The 16,315-nt window shown below is 38.2% G+C and overlaps 1 protein-coding gene across 1 annotated transcript in view; it reads right to left on the reverse strand.

The window, feature by feature from the left end:
- The window catches only part of POGLUT3 (protein O-glucosyltransferase 3), a 44,772-nt gene that overhangs the window by 21,023 nt on the left and 7,434 nt on the right, over positions 1-16,315 (reverse strand). The window contains exon 2 of the mRNA XM_004382477.2: positions 11,220-11,417. Within this exon, the coding sequence (XP_004382534.1) occupies positions 11,220-11,417 (198 nt within the window). The remainder of the gene's footprint in view (positions 1-11,219; positions 11,418-16,315) is intronic.

Below are 16,315 nucleotides of genomic sequence, written 5' to 3' on the forward strand. Positions count from 1 at the left end.
AGAAGGCAGAAGGGGACAAGGAAGCTGGTGATAGGGAACCCAAGGTTGAGTAAGGATATTGTTGATGTGTTGTGAGAATGTTAACCAGTGTCACAGGGCAACATTTGTAGTAACTGTTAAACGAGAAACTATTTTGTTCTCTAAGTCTTCATCTTAAGTGAGAATAACAGCACAACTGGAAGAGCGTAGTCAATGTCACTGAAGTGTGCATGTAGAAATTTTTGAAACGGTGTATCTTTGGCTATGTGTATCTTCACCAAAAAAGAAAGTTGAGAAGTTACAGGGTTAATATGTTGTGGGGTTGTTAAACCAATGTCATAAAACAACATGTGTACTACTGTTTCATGAGAAACTACTTGTTCTGTAAGCCCTCACCTGAAGTACAATAAAATATAAAAAAAAGAAAAAAAAAAAAGATTTCATGCAAATTTTATATCTTGTCCCAAAATATATCCATATTTATTTTAATATAAAAATGATTTTTAGAATTTACTTTATTTTCTTGATGATTTCCATTTCAGGCAAGATTAGTAACATCTACCAGATTAACCCTCCCACCTGAAACAACCAAAAAAATCAGACAAAATATATGAAACAACAGTTTTTAAGACACTGGGCATTAGGTAACAAAGAAGAGTGAGTATGAGAGATGGCAAACAAATGAGGTGAGCCCCCAGCTTACTGCATAAGAGAATTTCTAGGTTCTGGAGAGGGAAGAGAAAATCTAGGGAAATCCTGATAGTTTCACTGAGTTGAGGAGTGTATGAGCAGAACTTCAAATTAGAGGCATTCCAACTGAGCTCACAGTAATGGGTTAACTTGGAGCCTTCTTGGGCAAACAAGGAAGGAGGCAAAACTATGCAGTTGTTCTTTGTTCTCAGAAAATACTCGCTAAAGATATTCCAGGGAGCATATGATGAAGAGGTTATCAAAAAGTGCTTGCATAGCCTATATTCAGGAAGTATGTGATCAACTGATAATGGAAAAAAACTGTTTGTGGTCATGCTAGACTTTGTGTATAAAAACTCACTTCTGAGACAGAACTCCCATAGTGCCGTATTCTTTACCTGGCTTCCTCCCAGTATTGTAGTGTGAAATCGTTTCCTTTGCTGGGCTCCTCCCTCCCCCAGCTTTTCATTTGAATCGTGCTTTGCTTGGAGGTTATATGTAAACCCCACTGCGCCTGTGTAGTATGATGAAGAACGTTGCTGACGTAACTTGTATGAACTCTCTACTTGTAAACCCCTTTAAAAGTTTAACCTGCTTGCCCACCCTTGGCAAGCAGTCTTGGCAGTAGTAAGCACTGACTGACTCCATTTCCTTGTACAATGAAATAAAGGTGCCTTTCTTGTTCTCCCACCTCAGTCTTTCATTTATTGGCCAGTACGAGTCATGCTGAGTAAGAACCTGTGGTTTCCACCTGGTAACACTTCTGCCTCATGTCCAGTGGAGCACTTTATACTTCCACTTGGTGCTTCCCAACTTGAGTTGTACTATTCCTCAATAAAACTCACTTCTTTCTACTACTAACAGAATAAGAATCTTGTCCAGTAATATTTCTGGTGTCAGAAGTGGGATCTTGAAGGTGGATCATCTTTCATGACTCCGAGGCATCAAGGACTTGGGCTTTTGTACCAGCTAAGCCATTTGCGCTCTCTGTTTCTGTGAAATTTTGGGAGTCGTCCTAAGGTAAATAACCTCTTGAATCCAAACTCTGCTCTCTTGCTTTGGAAGCTCTTCAAGTTTTATTGCAAGATTTGTTTTTGTACTTACAAGTAAGCGCTGACTATCTGTTTTGACTACCTGTTGGGTGAATGGGAAATGCCAAATCTAGGGGCAGTTCAGAGCAGCCTTCTGGAACTTCTGTCCACTACGTGAACAAAGTACTTTGGCCCTCTAACGTGCACTCTTCTCTGGTTGACATAAGCTTACCTAGGATAGTTTGGAAAATCAGTGGCCCATTTGGAGTTCTCTTTGATCTCTTTAGTTTTTCTGTGCAATAAATTGGAAAACCTAGTCTCCCGTACTAAACTATCTCAATAGGACGCCTATTTGATTGGTATTAAAGACCTCTAAAAGACACCAAGACAGTAAGATTGCTTCCCTGCGGAACGCTGTCTCTAAATTAACAGAATAAAGGGTTGCAATGTCAAACTGCAGCTTCTACCCCTCTGCTCCATATCCAGCTGCTACTCCTTTGTATCTTTCTCTGCCCTCCTATTTCTCTGATAACACTCTGTCTGAACTCCCTTTCTTTCCAAAGAAAACAGCTGATAAGCCTTTGTCTGAAATGCCTTTTAAAATATCTGTTGCAGTATGGATGCTGAAGATACTCCTCCCACTCGGACTTATTCAGAGTTGTATAGCACTGTAAAGCCTTTCCCAAAACTACACAAAGAGCCTTATAAGTTTGCTGAGGAATTGAAAATTCTTGTTGAAGCTTATCACCCTGGATTCCCCGATTTTTATCAACTATCATATGATAATTGGGCCAGGGAGGCTCAGTTGTAGCTAGAGTAAGCTGAATGGAAGGACCCTAAACATAGCTTGACTCTGAATATAGATAAAACAGCTACTGAGCTGCTGGAAGATTCTTGGGACATGCAAAAGTTTGTTGGAAGCTATCCCCAAAGCCATTCCCCCACTAGTTGATTGGACAAAATTCACTACTGTAAACAAAATAAGGATGAGGGTGTTTATGATTATTAAACCCAATTGCTCCAAAAGTTTTCCAAACACTATGGACATTCCTTATCTGCTTCAGGTGCTTTTAATGCTGTTTTTATATCTGGCCTTAAACCAGAAATTTCAGCCTCGGTAAAACGGCACCAACTGTATCGGGAAATGGCTCCTATTGTTGAAGTAACCAAATTGGCTTACAGGCTTTCCCAGACTATTGAAGACTGAGACGACCTCCAGAGCTATCAAACTTGTGGCCTTCCAGCTGCAACAGTTGCAATCTCCCAGTCAAAAGAAGAATGCCAAAGCTTCCAATGGCACCAAGGCTGATATTTGTCATTATTGTAAGAAACCTGGCCATTGGAAGAATAAATGCTATAAATTGAAAAATAAATGGAAGACTCCTCTGCAGGACACCCTCAACCCAATATAGAATGATGGGGTTATAGGGTAACTCAGGGACTTTTCCCATGGTGGCGCTCAACTCGGAAGGGGAGACTACCATATACATTAATGGAAAAACTTGCCAATTTTTAGATGACACCAGAGCCACCTTGTCTGCTATTAACCTCATTTGTTTACCAAAACCCCTGCCCTGGAGTAGAAAAACCTCAGAAGTAGTGGGCATCATTAATCAAAAATAAATGCTGAGTATTCCTAGCCTGTTCCAATATCTCTTGCCCTATTGAAGATTTACATCCTTTTTGTTTAGCCGCAATACTCCTGCTAATCTGTTATTAGGAAGAGATCTTTTATCTAAATGCAATTGGCATTTATAATTTAACGAGAAGGGGGAAATATTATTGAGCCTACCTGATATCCCACAGTCAACAGAAGCAGGTTTATAACTAGATCATATCAAACGGAAGAGGCTATTTGTTGCATGTAAGTGCTTGTCATGTCTCTTCAAAATCCTACTCAACCTAATCCCCTCCCTTCTGGTATTTTCTCCCTAATTACTGAAACGTTATGGGCCGCTACATCCATAGATGTAGTCCAAGTTTCGTCAGCTGAACCTATTAAAATCCAAGCAGATTCATCTAAACCTTTGCCAAAGATTCCCCAGTAACCACTTAAACAGGAAGCAAAGGAACAACTTATGCCCATCATTCAAGATTTCCTTTCTAAGGGTTTAATTTTCCCTTGTGCTAGCTGTTGCAATACTCCTGTTCTTCTAGTAAGAAAACCAAACAATAGGGGCTGGAGATCCATTCAAGATTTACATGCCATCAAATTGCATTACCCAGATTCCCAGTAGTTCTCAATTCTCATTTGTTACTTTCAAATGTCCCCTCTGACACTACCCATTTTATAGTTGTGGATCTTTGCAGTGCTCTTTTCAGTTTTCTTGTGCATTCTGAAAGCCAATATTTATTTTCCTTTATCTGGGAAAACCAGCAATTTATCTGGACTGTAATGCTCCAAAGGTTTACTGAATCCCCTACTTATTTCTCTCAAAATTTGCATGCAGATTTGCAGCCTTTACAATTTGCCAACAAATCTACATTACTGCAGCATGTTGATACTTTGTTGATTTGCTCAATATCCCAGAAAGCCTGCCTCAAAAATAGTATAACTGTATTAAAACATCTGGGTGCTAGTGGACATAAGGTTTCCAAAGAAAAATTGCAGTTAGCCCATCCTTCTGTCAAATATTTAGGTCACTTAATCTCTGCAGAAGGCATCTTCATTGATCCTAAATGAAAAGAGGCTATTTTTGCTTTCCCTGCACCTGAAACAAACAATTATGAGGATTTCTAGGCCTCTGTGGCTATTGTTGGAGCTCTGATGGCGCAGTGGTTAAGAGATTGGCTGCTAACCCAAAAGGTCAGCAGTTCGAATCCACCAGCCGCTCCTTGGAAACGCTATGGGGCAGTTCTACTCTGTCCTATAGGGTTGCTATGAGTCAGAAATGGCTCGATGGCAACAGGTTTGGTGGTTTGGGGTGGCTATTGTCAGGCCTGGATACCGAAGTTTTCCCTATAGGCTTAACCCTAATATAAATATTTAAAAGCCTCTAAGCCAGATTCATTGCAGCTCACACCAGAAGATTAAGAAGCCATAGCTCAACTGAAGGAGGTCCTGATGAATACAACTGCTTTGGGTTTTTCTAATTACCACTTAGATTTTTCCTTACTTGTGCATGAAATATCCGGAAATGCTTTGGGTATCCTTATACAAAACCACAGGGAACAACAGAAATCTGTGGGATATTGTAATCTGCAGCTCTACCTGGTAGCCAGGGGATATCTTCCCTGCCTTAGGGCTGTGGCAACTACTGCCAAACTACCGAAATCACTGCAGATGTAGTATTAGGAAACTTTTTAGGTGTTTATGTGTCCCGTGCTGTGTCCGCTTTACTTAATTCTGCCCTAAGACAACATCTTTCTGTCAGCAGACCTACCTCCTGTGACGTTCTCCTGGCTGCATCTAATATCAGGCGATGTTCCATGACCTGTTTAAATCCAGCCACTCTTGTCCCTGCAACTAATAAAAACAGCTATCCCGCACATGATTGTCTGGACTTAACTGAACAGGTCTTGACTACTCGAAAAGACTTAAAGGAGACCCTTTTAACAAATCCTGATCTAGTTTTGTTCATAGATGGCTCCTATCTGAAACCTGATCCAGCAGTGCTCACTATCAAGCCAGATATGCTGTTACAACTTCTTCTGAGGTCCTTGAAAGTCAGGCCCTCCCTGAAGGCACTTCAGCTCAACAAGCTGAATTAACTGCCCTCTCTAGAGCCTGTAGAATTGCTTCTGGAAAGTCCAGAAATTACAGACAGTAGATATTGTTTTGAAGTTGTCCATGATTTTGGAAAGTTATGGGAACAGAGAGGGTTTTTAACCTCCTCTGGAAATGCTATAAAAAATAGGGCCTTAGTAGCAGACCTCCTGTGTGCTTTACTGCTCCCCTCTGAAATTTCAGTAATAAAGATACGAGCACATCAATCAAAATGAGTACCCTAGACTGAGGAAATAAGAGAGAATAACCTTGCTGATATGGCAGCCAAACAAGCTGCCTCTCAAATTATTTCTGCACTTAGAATAAAGACACTCTCTAAATTTACTTACTGACAATTCCAACCTTTGGGAATTTACTTTAAAAAAGCTTTTAAAACACCAACAATTGGCCCAAATGGACAATACTGAGACATGGAAAAAAGCAGGATGTTACCAAGACCCTGTTAGTAAATTATGGACTAAGAAGAAAATCTTTTTACCCAACTTTCTGTATGTTCCCATGTTACAAGCCTTACATGAAGGGTCCCATACGAAATGAGAGAAGATGGTTGGGGTCTTAAAAAAATACTGGTTGGGAGAAATTTTTGAGGCTGCTGAACATGTTGCCACCCATTGTCCTATATGCCCCCACTACAATCCTGGAAAACACCTTAAAGTCCCACCAGGATGGTATCCTTTACCCTCTGGGTCTATGCTTGAATGGCAGTTAGATTTTATTCAGCTTCTGTCTTCAAATAGTTATAAAAATGTAGTAGTAATGATTTGTAGATTTTCACATTGGGTGGAAGGCTTCCCCTGCTGTCGTGCTGCTGCCTCTTTTGTGGCAAAGAAGCTCCTTGAAAACATCATACCCATCTGATGAACACCAAGAATTCTTTGTAGCAACTGGGGAACTCATTTTACCAGCCAAGTTATCCAAGGGCTATGTTGAGTTTTCCCCATTTATCAAAGACTACATTGCCCTTATCACCCTCTGTCTTCTGAACTAGCAGAAAGAACTAATAGGACTATAAAAACTCAAATAACGAAACTTTTTGAAGATTTAAATTTGTCCCGGACCAAGGTTCTTTCCTTAGCTCCTTTAAACCTGAGATCTACACTATTTGGATCCCACAAACTTACCCCTATGAAATAGTCACTGGAAGGCCTATTGTCCTCCCTTATATTGCTTGCACTGACTCTAATATTGTACAATCTGTGCAACTAAAATATTGTCACTCTTTAATCCAATATTCTACAGGGTATCTTTCACAGGTGAGGGAAGCCTTTAGTGAACAAAAATTGGACTCTTGAAGCCTGCCTAACACAGCTCTGGGAGAATATGTATATTGGAAAGACATCAACTAACATGAACTAACATGAACCTCGTTAGGAGGAACCATACCTAGTTCTTCTCACCAATCCCTGCGCAGCCAAGCTTAAAGGAGTTAAACCTTGGATCCACCTGTCACTACTCAAGAGAGCCAAATCTCCTCTTTGGACTAGTCAGCCTTCTGGGGACTTAAAAATTACCTGTGGCCAGAAGCATATAATATCTGAGGTAGACAGTCCCAAGATTACAAAATAAGGCCTCTTACATGTTGCTGAAGTTTGTGGACTTTGTTTAATAGTAGTAGATATTTTTAATAGTTTTATTGTATACCTGATGTCTTATTCCATGGTAATTTCATTCAAAGTGAAGGTTCATTTAAGCCTTATTCTTCTATTCCTAACAATTCATTCTAGCACTTGTAGAGAAAATGCATTTGTTAAGTTAACTTGATCAGTAGCTAGTGCCAGTAACGTGACTGAATGTTGGATCTGTCATCCCCACCTGTGATGCGGGCATGAAAATTCAGACCCACTAGCGTCACCTCTATTGAACTAAAATCTTGTACCCAATACTACTGTTAATTTCAGCACTACTTTCAAACGAGCTATATGTGTCAGACTACGGCATCTCCCTGGACTGTTCGATCAACCTCAGATACCATGCTTTAATTTGACTCAAAAATGGTTTGGTTGATCAACCTCACCTAAAAACGATTCTTCTTGCTCCAATAGTCCCCGCTCCTCTTCCTGCACTGAACTGTTAAAACAAGCAATCCCATTACAGTTGGGACTATTTTCTGCTTACAGCAATTCATTAACAGAAAACTGGACTGAACAAGTTAATCAATCCATTTCCTCCCCCACACAATGATACTAAAAGTGGTATGATTTTTGCCCCTGATAGGTATGTATTTTTGTGTGGGGGATTGAATTACCCCACAAAGAACAAAATCCAAGCAATGACTCTTACACCTGGGCACTACCTTGCTTGGATGGTTGGAGATTGATGGGTCAACGCACATTAGGGCTTTTAGGAGTTTCTTTGAATATCCACTTCTATAATGAAAGTAGACACTGGACTAGTGATCTAAAAATTCTCACTTGGAAAAGAGAGACTATTTGCCCAATTCATCTAACCCAATAGCTGAGAAACCTGGGATGGGATGAGTGTTCTTCTGAGCACTTCTACCTAACTGTGGTATTCCCCAGCTTGAAAAATCTATCCACAACTTATCTGCTACAATGGCTCAAATTGCTGATAATATTGCAGATGGAAAGCCAGCACAACAGAAATCTTTGGAATCTCTTGCTAAGGTTATATTAGATAACAGAATAGCTCTTGATTTTTCTTCTAACCCAACAAGGAGGAGTTTGTGTTATTAGCAGTATCTCTTGTTGCACTTAGATAAATAACACAGAAGAAGCAGAACAAGACATCAGAAAAATTTGCAGGAAAGCTACTTGGTTACATTCACTACCTTCTGATGCCCGATTCTCTCTTTTTAGACACTGGATCTTTGTTGCACTCTATATTGTAGACTGGATTAATCATCTTGATTTATTATAATAATTATTATAGGACTAATCAAATGCTTTATAAAATGTTTGTCTAATGCTTGTAATCAAAACAGGACCCCCCCTTGCTATGCGAATTATGTATCTCAGAGAGACATACACTATGTAATAACCAGCTTAAGTGATCCCTTCCACAAATTCAAGGTAATTTTTTTTCTATTTTTACTAATGACTGACTTGTTTGATGAACCTTCTTTATTTCCCAAAATGTTCCATTTTGACTCTTATTGTTTGAGCTCCATCTGAATTTGTTCCTCCAGTGTGGCCTTGTCTGCTACAATGACCCCAGTGAAATCAACTCACCCTGAAGATGAGGCATATTAACTTGGCAAGGTGAAGAAAAACAATTATTGAAATAAACCAAAGTCCCTTGAGGAAGGCAGATAAAGTCCTTGCAGAAAAAAAGACTACTTCATTGTGGGTGATCTGCAACCCCCTGGCAAGGTCTTGATCAAAAAGAAGGAATGTGCTAGCAGAACTTCAAGTTAGAGGCATTCGGACTGAGCTCATAGTAATGGGTTAACTTGGAGTCCTCTTGGGCAATCAAGGAAAGAGGCAAAACTATGTTGTTGTTCTTTGTTCTCAGAAAACATTTGCTAAAGATATTCCAGGGAGCATGTGACGAAGAGGTTATTAAAAAGTGCTTGCATAGCCTGTTTTCAGGAAGTATGTGATCAACTGCTAATGGAAAAAACTGTTTTATACTTTGTGTATAAAAACTCACTTTTGCCTCATGTTCAGTGTTTCACTTAGTGTCACCCAACTTGAGGTGTACTATTCCTCAATAAAACTCACTTCTTTCTACTCCTAACAGAGTAAGAATTTTGTTCTTCGACATTTCACAGAGTTAAGAGTCCAGGAAGACCAAGGCAGTAAAGTACATAGGACAAAAGACTTAGAAGGAGAGAGTTTCACAGAGCTAGAACCCCAGAGATCAGCAGAAAGTCCCCCTCAAATACTCAGCTAAGTACTGATAAACACACACGTGAGGAAACTATCCAAAGCCTGGGAAAGAACTATCCAACAGGGTTAGAGGAAATAGTACCATCACTCACACAGGGCTGGGAATAGTGTCTGTTCACACCAGCTAGACTGAAAATCTATTTCACAGGGCCTTGGGTAGAGTATGCAGAAGAGTATTCCCTCAGTAGTGGGGAATAATTAGCCCTAGACTAAACATGGCTCTGGTCCTGCCTAACAAATCATAAAAGCAAAACTCAAAAGAATCAAACTATTTCCAAGTAACTTAACTGCATCCCAGAAAAATGCTCAAGGAGATTAAAAAAGCATCAAGAGATGAAAAATACACTGAACGGAACTAATGACAAAGTGGGCATTGCAGAAGAAAATATTACTAACTTAAATACATAGCAATAGCAACTATACAAAATGAAACACATAGATAACTTTAAGCCTAATATATGAATAATTGGACTCCTTGAAAGAGGGGCCAAGGTGGAAAAAGTACTTGAAGAAATAATCAGCAAAATTTTTCCAAATTTGATGGAAATTATAAACCAAAAGATCCAAGAACTCCTTGTGAAGAAAACTAAACAAGGCACATCATAATCAAACTGCTCGAAACCACTGATATAGAGAAAGCCTTAAAAGCAATACAGAGAAACAAAGATAAGGATGATGGTATATTTACTGTTGGAAATAAGGTAAGCAAGAAACAGTGGAGCAACATCTTTAAAGTACTAAAAGAAAAAAAAAACTGTCAGCCGACAACTCTATACCTAGCAAAAATGTGTTTGAAAAATGACGGTGAAATAAAAAACTTTTTCAGACATTCAAAAGCTGAAAGAATTCATCACCAGCATTCCCTCACTAAAAGAAATGTTAAAGGAAATCCTTTAGGCAGAAGGCAAATGATACTAGATGGAAATATGGATCTACACGAAGGAATGAGGATCCCAGAAATGGCAACTACATGAATAAAATACACAAGATTTTTTTCTTATTATTTAAGTATCTTTAAATTACTTAGTTTGCTTTCCCTTAAAATTTCAAGTAAAGGTGAACTTCAGTTTACTCTGCTATACATGCCTTGGAGGTCATCATAACCCATTCTGAAAGGCAACAGACCTATACATTAGGCTGGCTCTTTTTCTAATAATATTAAAGGCTTCTAAATGGCCCTCCTAATCATGGACTTTGGTATTGCCAACCACCTTCCAAACAGGAGCTGGAGCATTCACTGGCTACTAAGGAAAGAAAATCAGTATTTGAAACAGATTACCTTCAAACTCAGAAAGTAATTATGTTCTCTCTTTGAAGTACAACAAACACCAAACAAAATGTATCTAGAATAGCCATAAAAAATGAAACTGCTTGATAACTCTTGGGTTTAGAACTCCTACAAAGCTTGGTTTAAGCTTGGTTTAGCACAAAATTTTCCCAGACTATGACCTTCTGTTCTGTTCTCTTACTGCCATTGCACACGGCTAAGACTTTAACAGCCCACGTTGCCTAGAAAACACGCTACCCTCTAAAGTTTAATGGAACACCAGAAGGCATGAATCATTGCTTCTAAAAAACACGCAACTCACAGGACACCCAGAAAATTAGACCATAAATGAATTGAGATGGAACAATGAAGACAGTACCTCATCTCTTTTTATTCCTTTGTTTCCTAACAACAAGCTCATATGCGTGAAGTCCTCCATCTGAGGGCAAAGATAATGGCAGATCAAAAAGCTATGGGTTCTCTTACCAAATAGGGAACCTCTGCAAATAGTAGTGGCAAAGTCATTGGGAAGGGACTGACTATGTTCTGTCAATTTCAGGGTCTAAAAGGTTCTAAAAGTTGATCCTATGTACTATTTCCTGGTAATATATCTGTCACAGTGTTATAGGAATTTCCAGTAAATAAATAGGATTCTGGATTATGTAATAATCACTTACCTTTCAAAATATAGGGAGACTGAGCTACATGTTCATCACCATAAAGAACCTCTATCTTCAGTCCTTCACTGACACTTTCATACATCCTATATCTCATCAAAAATGTTCCATCATTCCTGTCCAATGGTTTAGATACATGAATCCGGACTAACTCTTTAGGTGAAAGAGATTTGATTACCACTTTGAACAGCGTTTGACCTGAAAGGAAAAAAAAAAAAATATATATATATATATACACACACACACACACATATATATATACACACACATATCTATACACACATACACACACACACACACACACATATATATACACATATAAAAATTCTACCACTTCACAGTTATTTTGCCTTAACAATTATTGGCTAGGTGTGTCTACAAAGAAATCACTTTTTTCTGTATTAACTTCTACAGAAAGTTGTACATTTTAGCTTGGAAGATCCTTGAGGCCAGGAACTATGTCTGGTGCATGTCTATAAATGAAGGATCTGACTCAACATTTGATTCATTAGTCATTCAATGAAGACTTATTGAATGAACAAAGCAATTCATTAAAAAAAAAGCAAAGAAGAAATTAACTTATTGTCTATTTGATCTTTTCTCCTTTGGGTAGGATTTCAGCTAAACCATTTCAGATAGTGAAAAATTCATGAACTCTTAGAATGACAGAGCTCTAAGGTAATTCAACTTTCTCCTTGTAAAATACACACAAGCTTTCTTTGTAAACCATTTTAATATCTAATAACCCACAATTGTGCAAGAAAATCCTCTTTTTTTAAATCCAAATTTCAAGATATACTTTTAGGTCCATCTCCTTAGGTAGAAAAACGATAGTTAGTTATCAGAATCTGTGCACAAATACATAGACACACACATCTTTATAAATACTAGAGTTTACTTCTCTGAGCCTGTTTCCCCAGCTTGCAATGAAATGATTATACTAGGATGATCTAACATCCCTTCTAACTCCAAAATTCTGTGTTTTCTGTTCCAGGGGAAGCAGTAGTGCAGTGGAGCCCTGGTGGTGCAGTGGTTAAGAGCTGGGCTGCTAACCAAAAGGTTGGCAACTGGAATCCACCAGATGCTCCTTGGAAACCCTATGGGGCAGTTCTCAATGGCAACAGGTTAGGTAGTACAGTGGTTAAATGTTTGGCTGCTAACCAAAAGGTCGGCAATTCGAATTCACCAGCTGCTCCCTGGAAAAATTATGAGGCAGTTCTACTCTGTCTTATAGGGTCACTATGAGTTGGAATTGACTCAACAGCAAAGGGTTTGTTTTTTTTTTTTTTTTTTTTTTTCTTTTTTTAACAAACCGACCCTTTTCTATTTGCAGTATGGAATCCCTGGGTAGTGCAAATAGTTACCATGCTTGACTGCTAACTGAAAGCTTGGAGATTCAAGTCCACACAGGGGCACCTTGAAAGAAATGCCTGGTGATCTACTTCTGAAAAATCAGTCATTGTAAACACTATGGAGCACAGTTCTACTCTGATGCACATGGAGTCACCAAGAGTCGGAACTGACTAGATGGCAACTAGTTATCTGCAGTATATTAGCTAACTTATCTAGGCTTTCAAATAATATGGTTGTAATTAATGTTACTGTGGCCCAGGTATAAACTTTTGGAACCTCTTTCTTCAGAAAGTACAGTGTATATACCCTTCAAATCTGATCCTTACCAAACCAAGAACCCGTGGAGCTGATTCTGACTCACAGTGACCCTACAGGACAGAGCAGAACTGCCCCACGGGGTTTCCACGGCTGTACTCTTTATGGAAGCAGACTGCTATATCATTCTCCCAAGGAGCAGCTGGTAGGTTCAAACTGCTCATCTTTTGGTTAGCAGCCAAGAGCTTAACCACTGTACCACCAGGGTTCCTTAATCTGATCCTTACCAGGTTTAAAAATAAAGAACATTTAATGGCCTAAGAACAGTTAATCACCATGCCAAAGGGAAATGTTAACAAGGTAGTTAATCTTCTGAAATCCACAGCCCTGGTTAACAGCAAATCGTGACCAAAGTAGTCTTTCGTCTTAGGTCTATCATATTATGAAATTAAGCGTATTCTAACATATAGTTTTTGAAATTACTGAGGAAAGTTTGTCTCCTGTTCTTAGTTTCTAAATCTAGTGAGTATAAATTTGTACTTTTTTTTTTTAATCTTCAAAGGTTTTCTTTTTTCTTGTGGGTCAGGAGAAATGTTTCTCAGCCTCTTCAACTTTAGAAATGTAGTATCTGACATCTTGCTATTAAATAATCAAGTACCAAGCAAATACATGTTAGGATCCTTGAAACAAGTTGATAAATTTATAAAAATCTGCTAAAATAAACAAATTATAATACATAAAACAACGGGATGTTATTTTTAAAAAGGCAATGACTTAATGTGAAATTATTAAAAGTGCTAGCCAATTACCTGAAATGCTTAAGTGAAACACATAAGCTTTGCGAAATTTTCCATTTGGTTTCAGAAAGGCAACGTGGTATGAATATGAGAAAGCTGTTTTCATTGTTCCCTCACCAAACTGGAAACGTACAAAAAGATTTTCTTGCCTCTTAATCAAACAGTCCTCTTCTCCATAATTTTCTGATTTAAATAAATAAATCAGATATAAGGCAAGCATATTAATGACTGTGATTTTTTAGACAGAGCTGGATTTACAGAAAACTAACTCTACAACCTTAGGCAAATCACTTCATTATTTGTAAACTGACAGCATTTTATAATCTCTATATAAATTTCTATGGACTCTTCCAGTTATAATATTTTGTGTCTCTGAAATAGAATTTGACAGTTATATTTCAAAATATATGTAGAAAAATATAACAATTAGAAATACATATTTTAAATGTCCAGTTATTTTCATAGTAATATTCCACGCCTATGTCATCTTGATGTTGTTAGAATCAATGCAAAATAATACTGCTCATGTACTTAACTGGAAATAAGTAATTCTAACCTCATAAAAGAGGAAATGAGAAAAGTACAATTACAAGTTACTTCAAATAGAAGGAATGTGAATTCTCATTTGCCCTCGGGACTAACATAATGGAACAGAATTGAAATGCAACTTGAGTTTTTCTACTCCATGAATCCAAACTTGTTTACGAGAAATGACTAATTGGATGGGAATGCAGTGATTATGTAGACATAAGGAGGTTGTCAGTAAGTCTTAGATCATTAGAAGCAGAAATCTCGAACACTTTTGATTTGGAAAGAAATCACAGGCATTTTGTTTCTTTTTTAAAATTCACTTACTTAGTACCTATTATGTGCTGGTCCCTATGCTTGAAATTTTCACATGTATTTTGTATTTCATTTATTTCCTGCAATTTATGAGGTAGGTATTTGTCTCTGCCATGTTACAGATCAGAAAACCAAGGCTCTAAGAAGTTAAATAACTTTCCCAATGTCTCATATATAACTCATATGGGAGCCAATATTAGAACACAGCTTAAATCCATCTTCTTTCAAAGCCTGCTCTGGATCTACCTTGTCATACTGCATAAGGTACACATATAGGTTTGCAGAATTCAAAGTTGGAGGAATAACTTCTGGCATTCCTAGTCCAATGGAGTCATCTTCCCGGTCCTAAAGGAAGCTTATTTAGGCTGTAACACAGGATTATTAAAGCTGTAATGCAAAGTGTTGACCTCACATGGCCAAGTGAACGGAGTCCCAGAAGCCAGCCTGGTATGCCCTGAGGCCAAATGGAAATCCTCCAAAAAACGTGTGGCTGCCTCCTGACCATGGACATGCTCCAGGATTTTATTAAAAACTGATGGTTTTTAATAATATGATTCAACATTTATATTAAGGGTGATTTGATGAAAGGAAAAAATGCACTGAACTAGGTATTCAAAAAGGCTGAGGTTCTGGCCTTAGCTGTGAGACTTACTAGAAACGAGACCACATGCAAGACAATTTAGCTTCACTTAGCCTCAGTTTCTTATGTGTAAAATAAAGAGAATAATATCTATACTTCCTATCTCACAAGATTATTATGTAGAACAAATTAAAGAGGGCACACAACACAGTTTAAAACTAACGTACTACACAACTAGGAGGTAAAATCATTTCATGAAGTAGTTATTACTGTTGAAAGTAGAGGAGGACTGAGTAGGAAATGAGTATTTAGATTCTACCATCTTCGCATATTCCAACCACCCTCTCTCCACCTCTTCTTTCTTTTCTTTTCCAATATTTACTGAGCATCCACGCTAGGCGTTGTGCTACATGCTGGGAATATGACAGTATGAACAGGTCCTGCCTACATTCATAAGAGTAGAAAATGCTCAATTTAAGACAGAGGCTAGCGAAAACAAAGACATAGACTTTTTTCCCCATCCATGGTCACAGACTCCCTGATTTCTATCCATGAACCCCAGTGTGAGATCCACTCCTTTAGACTACTCACACTCACAATATGTTTGTTATCTAGATACATGGATACATGGAGTGCAAAGAACTTAATAATGGTATTCAGATAGATGCTGCACTATTAAATGGGTTTGACAATAAGGGAATCTTGGTAAGTCATGTTAAGACAGGCTACAGCTTGAGAAAAATTTTCTTTTTCTATTAGTTCTTGGAGAAGAAAAGACTTCAGGACTTGTAAGTGAATCATGGGTGGCAAAAAATGTAAGAAACTGGTTGGACAAGCTTTTCAGAACTATAGGGCAGCTTTTTTGTTTGTTTTTTTAATTTTTTTTATTGTACTTCGGGTGAAGGTTTACAGAACAAATAGTTTATCATTAAACAGTAGTCCACATATTGTTTTATGACATTGGTTAACCACCCCATGACATGTCAACCCTCTCCCTTCGCGACCTTTTTTTTTTGGTGAAAATACACATAGCCAAAGACACACCATTTCAAAAATTTCTGCATGCACAGCTCAGTGACACCGACTACACTCTTCCAATTGGGCTGCTATTCTCACTTTAGATGAAGGTTTACAGATCAAAATAGTTCCTCATTAAACAGTTAGTACACATGTTGCCCTATGACAATGGTTAACAACCTCACGACACATCAACACTATCCTTACTCAACCCTGGGTTCCCTATCACCAGCTTTCCTGTCCCCTTCTGC

Source organism: Trichechus manatus, unplaced genomic scaffold, assembly GCF_000243295.1.
Source record: "Trichechus manatus latirostris isolate Lorelei unplaced genomic scaffold, TriManLat1.0 scaffold00094, whole genome shotgun sequence".
NCBI classification, from domain to species: Eukaryota; Metazoa; Chordata; class Mammalia; order Sirenia; family Trichechidae; genus Trichechus; species Trichechus manatus.